General features: G+C 46.1%; 1 protein-coding gene across 1 annotated transcript in view; it reads left to right on the top strand.

Moving 5' to 3' along the window:
* Positions 1-12,912, top strand: part of Mrps6 (mitochondrial ribosomal protein S6) — a 53,083-nt gene extending 40,171 nt beyond the window's left edge. The window contains exons 2-3 of the mRNA XM_008835936.2: positions 2,777-2,916; positions 12,367-12,912. Of these exons, the coding sequence (XP_008834158.1) occupies positions 2,777-2,916; positions 12,367-12,559 (333 nt within the window). The 3' untranslated portion in view covers positions 12,560-12,912. The remainder of the gene's footprint in view (positions 1-2,776; positions 2,917-12,366) is intronic.
* The last annotated feature ends 257 nt before the right edge of the window (positions 12,913-13,169 follow it).

Below are 13,169 nucleotides of genomic sequence, written 5' to 3'. Positions count from 1 at the left end.
TTGTTGTTGTTGTTGTTGTCTTTTTGAGACAGGATCTCCCTGTAGCCCCAGCTGGCCTGGAACTCACTTTGTAGATCAGGGTGGCCTCAAACTCAAAGATCCGCCTGCCTCTGCCTCCCAGTGCTGGGATTACAGGCGTGTGCCACCACGCCTAGCTCGATGATCACTTTTATAATCAGATTTTTGTACGTGCATATAATAGTTTGTTTAGAGTAAATTACTAAAGTGATTATAGACTTTAAGTATGCACCTTTTAAGCTAATAAACATTGCCTCTCTGAGACAGAATTTCACTATGCAGACCTGGCTGGCCTGGAACTTGCTAGGTAGATCAGTCTAGCCTCAAACTCTCAGAGATCCACCTGCATCTGCCTCCTGAGTGCTGAGGTTAAAGGTGTGTGCCACATGCCCAACTTGACTGTTCTTGATTCCTCTAAAACGACAATTTCAGAAGGCTTGACTTAGGTTTCTGAAATCCAGATAATTTGGCACACCTGTCTGAAATGCAGGTCGTGCTCTCTCCACTGCTGTTGTAAGGATGTAACACATCTCTTCTACAGCTCCTTTAAAGAGGCTCAATAAAGATTTGTAGTGTTTTGCCCTGTTACTATATACTTAAAAAATTTTTAAGCTTTGCAGAATGATAATTTGATAAGTATGAACTATGAATCTTAGAGAATTTAAACATTTATAACCTAGTGTATTTGTCAGGACTATGGTCTAATCATTATATTTTTTAATGCAGTCAGCTTCCAGCTAAATAGCACTAGGGAACAAAAGTGCCTGTACATGATGGGAAGGAATGCATCATATCAAACACAGTAAACCAGCCAAACTCTCCTAGTGATGGGAGGAAAAAGACAAATGCCAGTAGTTCAACCAGAATAGCAGCTCACAAAACCGCAGGAAATACCGGACCACTCTCAATAATGACTTTAAATGGAAATAGTTTCAACTCACTAATTAAAAGGTGCAGACTAACATGACAAAAAATATATATCCACCTGCCCATTGTCTGTAAGAAGCATACCTCACTGACAGACATGATGTAGAGCAAAGGTGTCGGTAGATGCCGTGTGCCATTGAATGTTGTGAGGTGTATGTAATTTTAGTTTCTTGCTAGTTTGGGAGGTTGGTGTTGTGTCAGGTGGGTGTTCTGAGAGCCTCTAGTTCAAAACTCCTTGCCCTAGAGTCTAAGTTTTGCAGGTTTCTCTTCTGAGGTTAAATATTGATCATTGGCTAATGATGGTGTTTATGATTCTTCCATGAATTCTTAGCTTAAACAATCTTACTGAGAGAGCATTTTATTTGTGAGAGAAGTACAGATGAATCTGTGTATATGTATACATGTTTGCACATGTATGTGTGTATATGTATACATGTTTGCACATGCATGTGTGTGGAAGCCAGAGATTGATGTCTCCTTCTGTTGCTGTCTACTTATTTTATGAGACGGGGTCTCACTGAACCTGGAACTCACTGATTGAGCCACACTGGCAATGAGAAAAAAGTGTGCCATGAATACATAAAATAGATAATAGTTTTATAATTTATTATAAAGTACACACAAATAAATTATAAAAGATTAAAAGTTAACAAACTTGCACACTTAAAACTGTACATGAAGCTAGGCATGGTGTCTTATGTATGTAATCCCAGCATTTGGGAGGCTGAGACAAGAGGGTTGCCATGGATTTGAGGCTAGCCTGGGCTACACAGTGAGCTGTAGGCTAGCCTAGGCTATAGAGTGAGACCATGTCTCAAACAGAAACCAAAATCATATATCACACTATTTGCAGTTGAGTGTGTGAGGAGAATTGCAAACAAAGGCGAGGTATTAAATCCTGACTGAGTAACAGTGATTGCAGTGATGCCCTGTCCTGCTGTGGTGGTTTCCTGTTGCTGACCAGCTAGCTCAGATGCTGCTGGAATGTGCTCCAAGCCCCAGGGAGGTTCTTCCCCCTAAGCTCTGTCGTAGCACAGTGCCTCCCCCCCCCCATGGTTCTAGTGTTCTTTGTTACATGCAGTACATGGAACATCAAGTATGTGGTAGTTGACTGTGTTAACCTGTGGAGCTTCTGATTAACAGAAGGCTATTAGGTGCTTGGACAATGAAGCATATTTTTGGATTTTTCAACTTGGAGTATAGCAGGGTTGGCACTGGTTAACTGTTGTTCAAGGGTAAAATCCAAGCAGTCACCACCATTCATTAGCCCACGAATTCCTCAGCACCACACAAGAACATCTGTTCCTAGATGTGGTTTAGGTTAGGAGCAGGCAGATGGAATGGTGAGATGATGGAATAGCTCTGAGCCCTATGGTAAGTTGAGGTTGACCATGTTCATCAGCCTACTGACCTGTCCTGTGGGAAGTCATCTCTGCACTCTAGTCACTGGTTGTGGTTAGTATACTACTTTGTATCCTGCCAATAGGCTGATGTTTTGGAGTTTCAGTTTTAGTCATAGTAAAGAACTGAACTGACCATTTGGCCCTGATTGAGCCTGGCTGAAGCTCTTGGAGGAAGCCACTTGTTAGTTCCTGCTTCCCAGATCCCTGGAGCTGGTCTGGCCCCTGAGCTCTTTTTCTTCGTGTCTGTGAGCTATCTCATATCCTCAGAAAAAGTGCCTTTTGCCCTCTGTCATTTAAGTTAACAAAAACCAGTTTCAATTGTTTTTTACCCAGAGCTCTCTACCAGTAAAGACTTAATGATTCTAATTCTTATTGATGCTGTTGTTTTTTTGTTTCTTTCCTTTAAAAAAATGAAAATAAAAAAACAGCCAGAGACTGCTGCTGCTTTGAAACGTACAGTAGAGGCCCTGCTGGACCGAGGAGCCATAGTGAGGAACCTGGAAAACCTGGGCGAGCGTGCACTTCCTTATAGGATCTTCAGCCACAACCAACAGCACAGGAGAGGGGGGTAAGTTCCTTCATTAAATGTTCTTGGCGAGCTCAGTGAAGAATACTGATTAATCCTAGAAAGTGTCATAAGGTCACAGTCAGGTCATGGTTGGGTGGCCTTCAGATATTACTTACCAAAGCAGTGCGTGTGGCCAGTGAGATGCAGTTATGTTGGTCCTCAGTAGACTAGTCAGAATGGAGAGAAGCCGTGCTGGAAGCATCAAGTTTATAGGCTCCGACTTGGGGAAGCATTTCTTGTCAACCTGAATACTATTTTCCCCTGATGTGTCTTGAACTTTTGCTTTCAGAGCACCTCTATGAATAATGTGTTGTCCAAATACACAAGAGCATCCATTGTAAATACGTAGGTTGCAGACAAGACGTCTTCTGACCAGAGCCTACTCACGAGAGAAGAGCTTGAGCAGGTTTCTGTCCTGGCATTCCTTTCTCCAGGGGTAGAGAACTTGGCACTCTTTGTGCCTTGGGCACATCTCTTTGGGTCTCTGGGTCCAGCGTCCTTTGGCGGTGTCCTCAAGTTGTAGTTCTCTTATTCTGCTTGTCCTGGGGAAGAAGAGGAGAAGGATCTCCAGCCGTGCACTGGGGCCAGGATGCTGCTCTATTCGTGTGGGTCTCATGGTGTGGGCCCTGCACTGAGGCATCACACGTTGAAGCCTGCAACTGCGATGTGGCACACTCCGCAGACCTCCTCACTGCCTCACCTTGTTTTGTGCTAGTGTTTAGCTCCTTGAGAGCATCTCACCAGAGTGCCTGAGTGTTGCTAGGAAACAGGAAATGCACAGTGGCTGGGCTTCTTCCACAATCATAACAATGAGGGATGGAGATTGTGGAGTTGGGGAGTGGCAGCGGAGGGAGGTGGTGGTGGTGGTGGTGGTGGTGGTGGTGGTGGTGGTGATGTGCACATTCTTTCCTCCTTTTTTTGTCTTAGTCACAAATTGGTGTGACTTTAGCAGCAGGACTGTGGAGTCTTTGGCCTTTTTGTTTAAAAGGAGCACATAAAATCTGGCCAGGAATTACTAGCTGTTGTGTGGAAGGCACTGAATGAGGAGAAAAGTCAGTTTCCTCCTCCATGCAGTACGTTTCAGCCAGTCCAGTAAGAGCGTCTCAAAAGTGCTGCCCTTTCCTTTCAACAGGAGTACTCCTGGCCCTGGTGTTTTAACTGGAATGTGTGCCTCCTCAGCTGTCTGGGTGCTGCAGACACTGCCTGCCCAAGGAGTATACTTTGAGGGCTCCTATCTAAGCTCACTGGCTCCATGTGGAATGCTGGAGATACGTATGGTGGGGTGCTGCCCAACCAGGTGCATGTGCCCACCAAGGACTATGTTCTGGTCACTTTGGTTGTTGGCATTGCAAGATTTTATTTCTGGTTTCTCTGTTTCAGTACCCCCAGCAAAGGAACAGCAATCTTTTTGTAGTGTATGGCAAGTTTATATTATGTACAAACACAGAAATGGGATTCCTAGTACATGGGGGGAAGGAGTTCAGGATTTAGACTTTTTTACTAAGGTAAGTCAGTGTATATTTGTTTAATGTACTATTTTCAAAATGCAGTATCTAAAAAACTAATTTGCAGAGATGCTCGAACAAAAACCAAAAATGGGGTATGTGATATCCAGGTAGATGTGAGAAGAAGCCTTACATGACCTCATCCCTTCTAAAGACTTACATTGCTATATAATTGGTGAGGAGCTCTTCAGTAAGAAGTGCTTAAGTGCTTATAAATTACAGAGGCCAGAAGAGGATGTTGGATACCCTGCAACTGGAGTTAGTTTGTTGTGAGCCACCCAATGTGGGTGCTGGGAACTGAAATGCTGGTCCTCTGAAAGAATAGCAAGCACCCTTAACCATTGAGCTATCTCTCCAGTTGCTATGTTTTTGGGGGTTTTTGTTTTGGTCTTTTTGACACAGTCTCCCTGTAGCCCTAGCTGACCTGGAACTTGCTATATAGACCAGGTTGGCCTTGAACTCACAGAGATCCACCTACCTCTGCCTCCTGAGTGTGGGGATTAAAGGCATGCCTGGCTAACATCACACTTTTTAATTAGTCTTGGGTACATACGTGTTTGGAAGTGTAGGCATGCACATGCTACTGTGTGTGTGGAGGTTAGAGGACAACTCTTGGGTGTTGGTTCCCTCCTGCCACCTTGTGGGATCTAGGGATTGATCCCAGGTCATCAGGTCTGTGTGCAAGCTTTCTACCCCTTGAATAGTCTTAAGTGGCCCAAATATGGTACTTTGATTTTATAACACCCATGAATATTTTTCATAGTGGTTTTTGGTAAATGGGCATATGAGGGTGAGTGTATTTGGAACTGTTTGTGCTAAGGTTCAGAATTGGGTGATATTTCTAGATGTCTGCATTGGGGCGCTTCAGCCAGCCCCCTTCTCTCCACTAGCTCTACCCTCTTTGTAGCAGGTACTGTCTTCATTTGACAGATTCTTTGTCTCTGCATAACCAGGAAGGTGTAGCAGACATGTTGCTAGGTGGAATATATGCCAGGGAGGATAGACTTGCCAGTTAGACATTTAGCATTTAAAATTTTGGTTCATTTTCAACAGCCCTGGAGGCTCTGGCATGTACTTGCACTTTGGGCAAGGCTCTGATTCAGATCTTCATGCTGTGTGCAGGAGTTAATGCGTGTTTTAACTGGCTAATGAATGGGTCTAGATGTCCTCTGAGAACCCACATTCCATGTGGTGCCCTGATATCATGTATTCCAGGAGATGTGGTAGGGCTCAGTGGCATTCACAGGTGTCAGATGATGATTGTGGTTGTCATGGTTCCTGGTGTCTAATGGAGACGGTGGCAAGGGAGTGTGGACAGAGGTGCTCTGCACAGTAGGAGTAGTGCCAGGGACAGGGCTGACAACCAAGGCTCCTGCCACCTAGGGATTTCCAGCATGCTGGGGGCTTGCCACTGCCCTTCTCCCTCCCACCTCCTCCCCAAATCAGCCCCGTGCTGCACACATGCCAAAGAGGCTGAAGGAAGGGGGTAGGTAGGAAAGTGCTTGGGTGGAAAGATAGTGCTGCTCTGGGGCTAGGTGGAAAGTCTTCCCAGAGGAGGAGGACACACTTTATAAGCGGCCCCTGGTATTTATTATTTAGTAGTATCTCAGATCTATAACCAGTTCATGCCCTAAATAAAAATGTTATTCTAAATACTGATTTGGCCAGTCCCCATTTTAAAAGTAGGTTCTGTTCCAGAAATTTGTCTGTAAATCTGTGTTTATAACTGGGAACTTGTTTTCTCACCATAACATCTTGATGGTTAATCCTCAGGCTGATCCACAGAAATTGGCTTACTTATAACCTCAGAAGGCCAATAGAATCTGGTGGGTCACTCATGTTCAGGGACCATTTTCAACTTGAAAAAAAAAAGGTTATTGTGTTCCATCTGGCTGCAGAGTGGGGCCTGGTCTGATCACTCTGAGCAGGGATGAAGACACTGTCTCAGATACCTGTGACTTTTATGTCTACTATTTTTCTATTTTCCTGAAGGCAACTATGTCCCAGATCAGTTGCCCTGCCAGGTTGTAAACTTGGGGGCAAAGCAGAAATGGCCAGATCCCTCTGCTGCTTGGGCCAGGTAGGAATGGTTGGAAACTTTGGGTCTCCTGGATCAGTTTTTCAGATGGAGATGGCTGGCTTCAAACCTGTTAGCATTGGGCATTGTGTAGACACAATGAGAGTACAACTCAGAGCTGGGGGTCTTTGAAGGACTGTGAATCAATCCTAGCCCTCAGTTTGCTTTGGTCTCTTTCAGGCCTCTAAACTATCTCTCCTTGTACCTTCACATGGTCACCCTGAAGCCCGTCAGTTCAGGGGGGAAGGCAACTACCTGCACGCCTTGCTGTTTAAAAGGGAAGCGGTTCTCACTGCAGAGGGAGCAGTGGGAGCAGGCACTCCTTAGACCCCTGCTGAAATGTTCCAGCATCTTCCTGAGTCCTAGTGCTGTCCCAGGCAGAACACCACAGCCACTCACTTCCAACTGTACTGTAGTACCCTTTGAAGCTCTTTCCACTAGATGGGGCTGGGTGGAGAGTGATTGCTAGAGCAGAACTATCTTTCAGTGCCGAGCTTGTGTGTGCTGTGTGAAAGATGCCTCAGGTGGCTTTGACTCTCAGGCCACGTTTCATCAGACTGTTGGGATAGTGGTCTGACCTCGATGTCTGTGAGAACTCAGTTGTGAAAGGGGTTCTTGCCTTAAATTTGGAGAGGTGCTAATGGCAAAGTTCTCCTGGCCTACATACAAAATACCCTTCTATTTACGGGTAAGCAGAATGATTAAAAATAACTGGCTTTGTGGTGAATCAGTGGAATTTTACTGACTTGCTCCCCAAATGTGTCTGCAACTTACTTACTCTTGAGAGCTCTGGCACCCACTCTAGAAGAGATTGATTTTCCTCTGTAGTTTTCCTTTTAGCTAACATTTCCATGTTCTTGTGTTTTCCTGCCAGCATTAAGTCAAGGCCAGCATCCTGACCCCATTTTTGTGTGTAGGTGCTCTGCAGCCCCGTTTTGGGGTAAGGCTTCTGTGTCCTTGGAGGTCTCTTTTAAGTGACAGAGGCCCAAGATTTGTAGGACTCTGCAATAGGATTATTGGTTTTTAAAATGCATGAGACCCAACAGATAGAAAAAGGACTGGGGCTTGTCCATGTAGAAGGTCCCTCAGCTCTAAGGTGAATAATTCACTGCCTCTGTGAAGCCTGAGATCAGAAAGGTTTAACCAAGACAGCCTAGGAACCGTGCAGCGTTCACAGATCCCGCTCCTTCTTCTAATAGACTCTAAGATGCTTCAGGAGATGCTGCAGAGCCCTCCCACCCCTCCCCCATTCCCACCCACAGGGAGCCAACGAGCGCTTCAGTGGAAATTTCCACTATCTGCCAGTGGGAAGGGGAGGGTGTCTGAGAGGGACAGAGACAAAGAAAATAACTCCACTTCAAACAGACTCTTTTTGTGGGAAGCTTGTGAATACGGGGTTCAGACAAAAGTGGAATTGGGACGAATGCAACCTTTATATTTAAAAACACCACAAGGAAACACATTTCCTCCATTAATACTTCGAATGTGGGGCTGGGGGCTCAGCTCTGGTCAGTGATGCAGCCTTGTGTCAGACACTGACCATGGTGGTGAGGGCATTGAAGGAGTGGCAGGACACCGAGAGATGCAGGTTCCGTGGGAGAATTGTTTATCAGCATTGGGCATGCTCTGATCTGTGAAGACATTTCTCTGGGTCCGAGTTCTGTGTGGTTCTTGTAGTGGTGAGTTTTGTAGTGTGAACGTGTCTTAAAGCCAGAGGAGGGTGATTGGTACCCTTACACCATTTGGGCAGGTCTTATCTGGGAAGCGGTTCACTGCTCTCCAGCTTTTGAGCCTTGCATCTTTAATGAGCTGTGCTTTAGTGTAGTGAGCCTGTCTTGACACCACCCCCCCATCTCCTTGTTTGGTGTCAGGCATCTTGCTGCTTCCACATCTGCAGTATTGGGGTACAGTTCTACAGAGAAGGGATGCTGGGGAAAGCTGCTGTCAGCCTTGCAGATGAAAAGGTTCTGTAATTAGAACCACACATGGGAGGCATACCTGGAAACATGCGTACTGTGGGGCCCTGTGCAAGGCCGTCATCGTGCCTGTTGTGCGGTGCTGCTTCCCTTGCATGTGCGGCCTGTGAGTGGAAGTGCTGGACGTGTGTGGTGGATTAGAGTGTACACCAGTGTGCTTAGTGTTTTCCAAAGTGACCGGTCTACTTACTGGTTCAATCACTGATTAAGTTTTCCATTTTCTATTTGTATTCTAATCAGTGACTTATTTAGAGTACTTCATTATGATTTCCTTATCAGAATATGAGCTTTAGGCCTGTGTGGGCAGCTGTAGACTAGTCACAGTTCCCAACCGGTCCACCTTGAGTGAGGCGCTATGGTGAGGAGAGACAGGAGACTCCCAGTGGTAGGACGTCTTCGTTTCATGTTTTGCTTCTGCCTGAGTTCGTGAGAGCAAGGACACTGTCCCACTGTAGCCCTAGGTATCTTTGTTCCTCTCTTCTAGGGCAGAATGCAAGTGGGGAACTCCGAGCCCTTCTTTTAGCCTGCCTTGAACCCTGCTCCCCTGCGGTCCAGTTGTGGCAGCCTCCAGCAGCATGTAGGGAGTTGGTATCAGAGGAGGGCCAAGCTGTTCTTTTCAGTCTGAGTCTCCTTTTTGTCTTTATAGACTTGGGCTATCAGGGGTAAGGGAAGCATACAGGCCTCAGAAACGGTCCCAACTCCCAAGTCCATGTAGGTGGCACCCAGCTGTACGGGGGTCATTTCTCTCTTTCCTCCCCCTTTTCAGTGAAAAGGCTCGTTCATTGCTCTGGTCATGTGTAGCCCACAACTGGGTGTGCGCTGCTGTAGCGTGGCAGGAATGGGAGTCTCGTCAAAGTCATGGAAGTCTGGACTTCTACTTCAGAGCTCTGGTGACTGGTTTCCTCACATGGACTGGGCAAAGGACTGTACCAGAAGGCCAAAGCCCTGTGTGCCTTGTTACATCAGCATCCTAAAGCTTACCTGTGGTACATCCTCACTGACCAGCTAAGTCTGCTCAGATAAATAGTTAAGAAAAAAAGAATACTGACTGGAAGCAACCAGGAGACGGTCAGGCTCCGTTTTGTGTGACAAGAACGCGTGGACTGACCTCTGAAGCACACGTACTGAGTGTGTCCTGGACTTCTGCTTGGTTCTTTCATAGTAGGGAGGGGTAGCATGGTTCCCAGGGAAGGGGAGATAGGGAGGGTCAAGGTTCAGTTTTCAGGAGAGGTGAATACAGTATATTTGCCCATCCCAGAGCTACTTCCCTCTTTCTCTGGTGTTTCCTTTTTGTGGAAATTTCCATGGTGTAATAAGGAGCCAGGGGAGTAGAAGCAGTGTTTGCCCACATCAGCCCCAGGCACAGATCAGCAGTGTGATAAGCTTGAAGTGGCAGCCACATGGTGTGGTTATGGGCACAAACCCACTTGCAGTTTGGCCAGAGCTTTTGTTTGGGTTTGGTTGCCAGAGGACTGGAAGGCAGGTGGAGGTGAGTTGAGAGGGTAAAGATCACAGGGTTTGGTAGCAGTAGGAGTCTGGGAAGCCAAGCCACAGCCCGATCTTAGGACATTCAAGCCTTTATATGGGCTTTACAGTTACCCTTGAGAAGCCTGGAGAGTGCTAGTGCTAGGTGACAAGAGATGAGGCCTGCCCAGGAGCTGTGGTGACAAGAGATGAGGCCTGCCCAGGAGCTGTGGTGACAGAGATGAGGCCTGCCCAGGAGCTGTGGTGACAGAGATGAAGCCTGCCCAGGAGCTGTGGTGACAGGAGATGAGGGCCCAGGAGCTGTGGTGACAGGAGATGAGGGCCCAGGAGCTGTGGTGACAGAGATGAGGCCTGCCCAGGAGCTGTGGCATCTGGAGCCCCAGCTTCACTGCTGCTCTGTGACCTGTGTCATTTCCTCACATGAAGGGCTTGGAATGTATTTATTTTCCTGCCTATCATATACAGCCTGTGATTTTGTAACTTATCTGGTCTCAGAACTGCTAATGTCTTCTTGTGTACTGGAGTCAAACACCTGCTCTACTTGAGTCCTGGCTGTGGCCATATGGTGCTGGAGTGAGCTCAGGCTAGTGAAGGAACCTTTGAGTCTCTGGTCTTCTTGACGCTGGATTGTGAAATTGAGAGGAGGCAGCATGTAGGAAACTGCACACCTGGAATTGTGTATGTTGACACCATTGTTGTGAGATCATATGTAGTTCCATTCTGCTGTCTAGAAAACTGTTTCCTTGTAGTCACCCACCACCTCTGGCTCTTAGAATCTTCCTGCCCCCTCTTCCACAAAGATCTCTGAGTCTTTAAAGAAATAAATTTTGAGACTTCATCATATGGAATTAGGCAAAATATCGTCCTTTTCTGATAAATTCTTTCCTTGCCGAACTTGTCTATTTTCAATGTCTTTCTACTTTCCATGAGAATTCTGCATCCCATGCCAGCATCAGTTTTTGATGGAATGAAGCGGACAGTAAACAGATACCCACTATGCTAGAGGTGATTTTGTGCTGGATGAAGGGAAGAGAGGTGCAAGTAAGGGAGGTGGTGAGGCCTGGGTGAGGGGAGCTGCTGAATGGAAGTGCTCATAGAAGGCCTCTAGGAAGATGGCATTTGGACAGAGACGGGAGGGAAGTAGGGGCGAGCACTGTGGATCTTGGGCACAGAATATTTTGAGCTGGAGAAATACTGAGGACCAAGACCTCAGAGGGGAATATGTTGTGAGGGTTCTGAGAAGGCGTGGCCAGAAAAGGTGACATTGGAAAGTCTTTTCTTTTTAAAAGAACTAGAACATTGCAAAGATGTTGGAATACTCTGCTGACATGGTCTGTAACTCTGTTGTAGTCCGAATTTTTGAGTCAAAATCTCTGCAAAGCCCTGACAGGCTTGGAATTTGCTATGTAGACCAACTGGCCTTAAACTTAGAGTGATCCCTCTGCCTCTGTCTCTTAAATTCTGGGATTACAGGTGTGCACTATTTTACGTGGCTAACTTTGGGGACAAGGGACGCTTCTTTCTTTGTAGCATTGTTAGGGCCGGAGAGTTGGCTTAGCAGTTAAGAGCATTGGGTGCTCTTGCAGAAGACCCAGGTTTGGCTCCCAACACTCACATGGTGGTTAACAACCATCCATATCCAGTTCTAGGGGATCTGACACCCTTTTCTAATCTCCACAGGCATTACACGACATGGGTGTACTTATATGCAGGCAAAACAGTCATACACATAAAATAAAAATAAATTAAGAAAATTATGGTTCTTTGAAGCAGTGGTTGTCTGAATGCCTGTTGGTGTCAGTCTGGTCTGAGTAAACGAGTGTGATGCTTTTTATTCTACCCATTCATCGTCATTGTGTTTCTTGTCAATTTTCGAACCCATAGGGCAGTCTTAAATAGGTCTCTTTCCTTTTTCTATCTTTCTCCTTATTGTGAAATGTGGCTGGTGGTCTTTACTATATCTCTTGGGTACACTGCGTCACTTACTGGTAAAGTCCTTTGGAAAATTAGAAAACACCCAATAAGTATTTTCACACACAAAAATTAATAGATGATTTAAAAATCCCTTCTTGTTGATGAGCTAGAAAGTATCGTGTCCATAATTTGGTAAGACAGCGTTATTTCCTACCGCACCTGACGTCACAATGCTTTTTTGCTGCTGTAAGTAGCTTTAGACTCTGTTTCCACGGGAGTGTAATGAGAAAGGCCTCTGGAAGGAGGGTGAGCATAACCTCCTGTGCGCTCTTCAGCAGAGAGCAGACAGTTTCTCGTTGGCAAAGGCATATGAACATATGTGTAAGTGGTTGGTACCTGCTGGGAAAAGCAAAACCACACCATTGACCGAAGTTGAAGAACAATCACATTCTGGTGCAGGGATTCATAAATGTTTTTTTTGTTGTTGTTGCAGGTATTTCTTGGTGGATTTTTATGCCCCGACAACTGCTGTGGACAACATATTGGAGCACCTGTTTCGAGACATTGATGTGGTTAGACCGAATGTTGTAAAACACCCTCTGACCCAAGAGGTAAAGGAGTGTGAGGGCATTGTCCCGACCTCACTTGAAGAGAAGCTGTATTCAACGAAGAGGAGAAAGAAGTGAGAAAGAAGTGAGAGGAGGCGCCGTTTCCTCCCTCTCGTTTAATTCTAAGTGAATTCGGGTGCTGTTTGATCATTTTTCTGGGATGTTTTGCATCTTTATCCCCTGAGCTTCCAGAGGTGGGGAAGCTGCTCCCTGGGAGCTGCTCTGGCACCTGCGGTGACCCAGTAGACCAGTCTTGATACATTGGGTTGGTGTAATTTGTCAGCGAGGACTCCCTTATCATTGCAGCACTGTTTTCAAGAGCAAAATGTGTAGGTCCATTAAATTGTAAACTTGTCGTTCAGACTGTGTTGACATGCCAAAATGGATGGAAAACAGAGATCAGAGTAATAAACATGATTTACCAACCCTGACTGGTGTGTTGCGTCTGCCCCTGCCCCAGCACAGTGCATGCCAAAGCCTGGTAGCTCTTTCCTTGCTGTGATGTCCCAAGGTGTTAGGAGCACCCCGAAATTCAGGAACAAGGATAAGGGAAGTGGAGCTGAGTTCCTTCCTGGACTGCTGGGCAGTCTATAAAATTAGTGTGTGTGTGTTTTTTTTTCCTCCCACATTATCAGTGGCCACTGGTGGATGCTGCTCCTTCTGGAGGGGCCTGTGTGTTTGGGGCTGT

Source organism: Nannospalax galili, unplaced genomic scaffold (genome assembly GCF_000622305.1).
Source record: "Nannospalax galili isolate Female #2095 unplaced genomic scaffold, S.galili_v1.0 scaffold136, whole genome shotgun sequence".
Classification (NCBI taxonomy): domain Eukaryota; kingdom Metazoa; phylum Chordata; class Mammalia; order Rodentia; family Spalacidae; genus Nannospalax; species Nannospalax galili.
The sequence above is the reverse complement of the archived record's forward strand: the minus strand, read 5'-3'. Positions and strand labels throughout refer to the sequence as shown.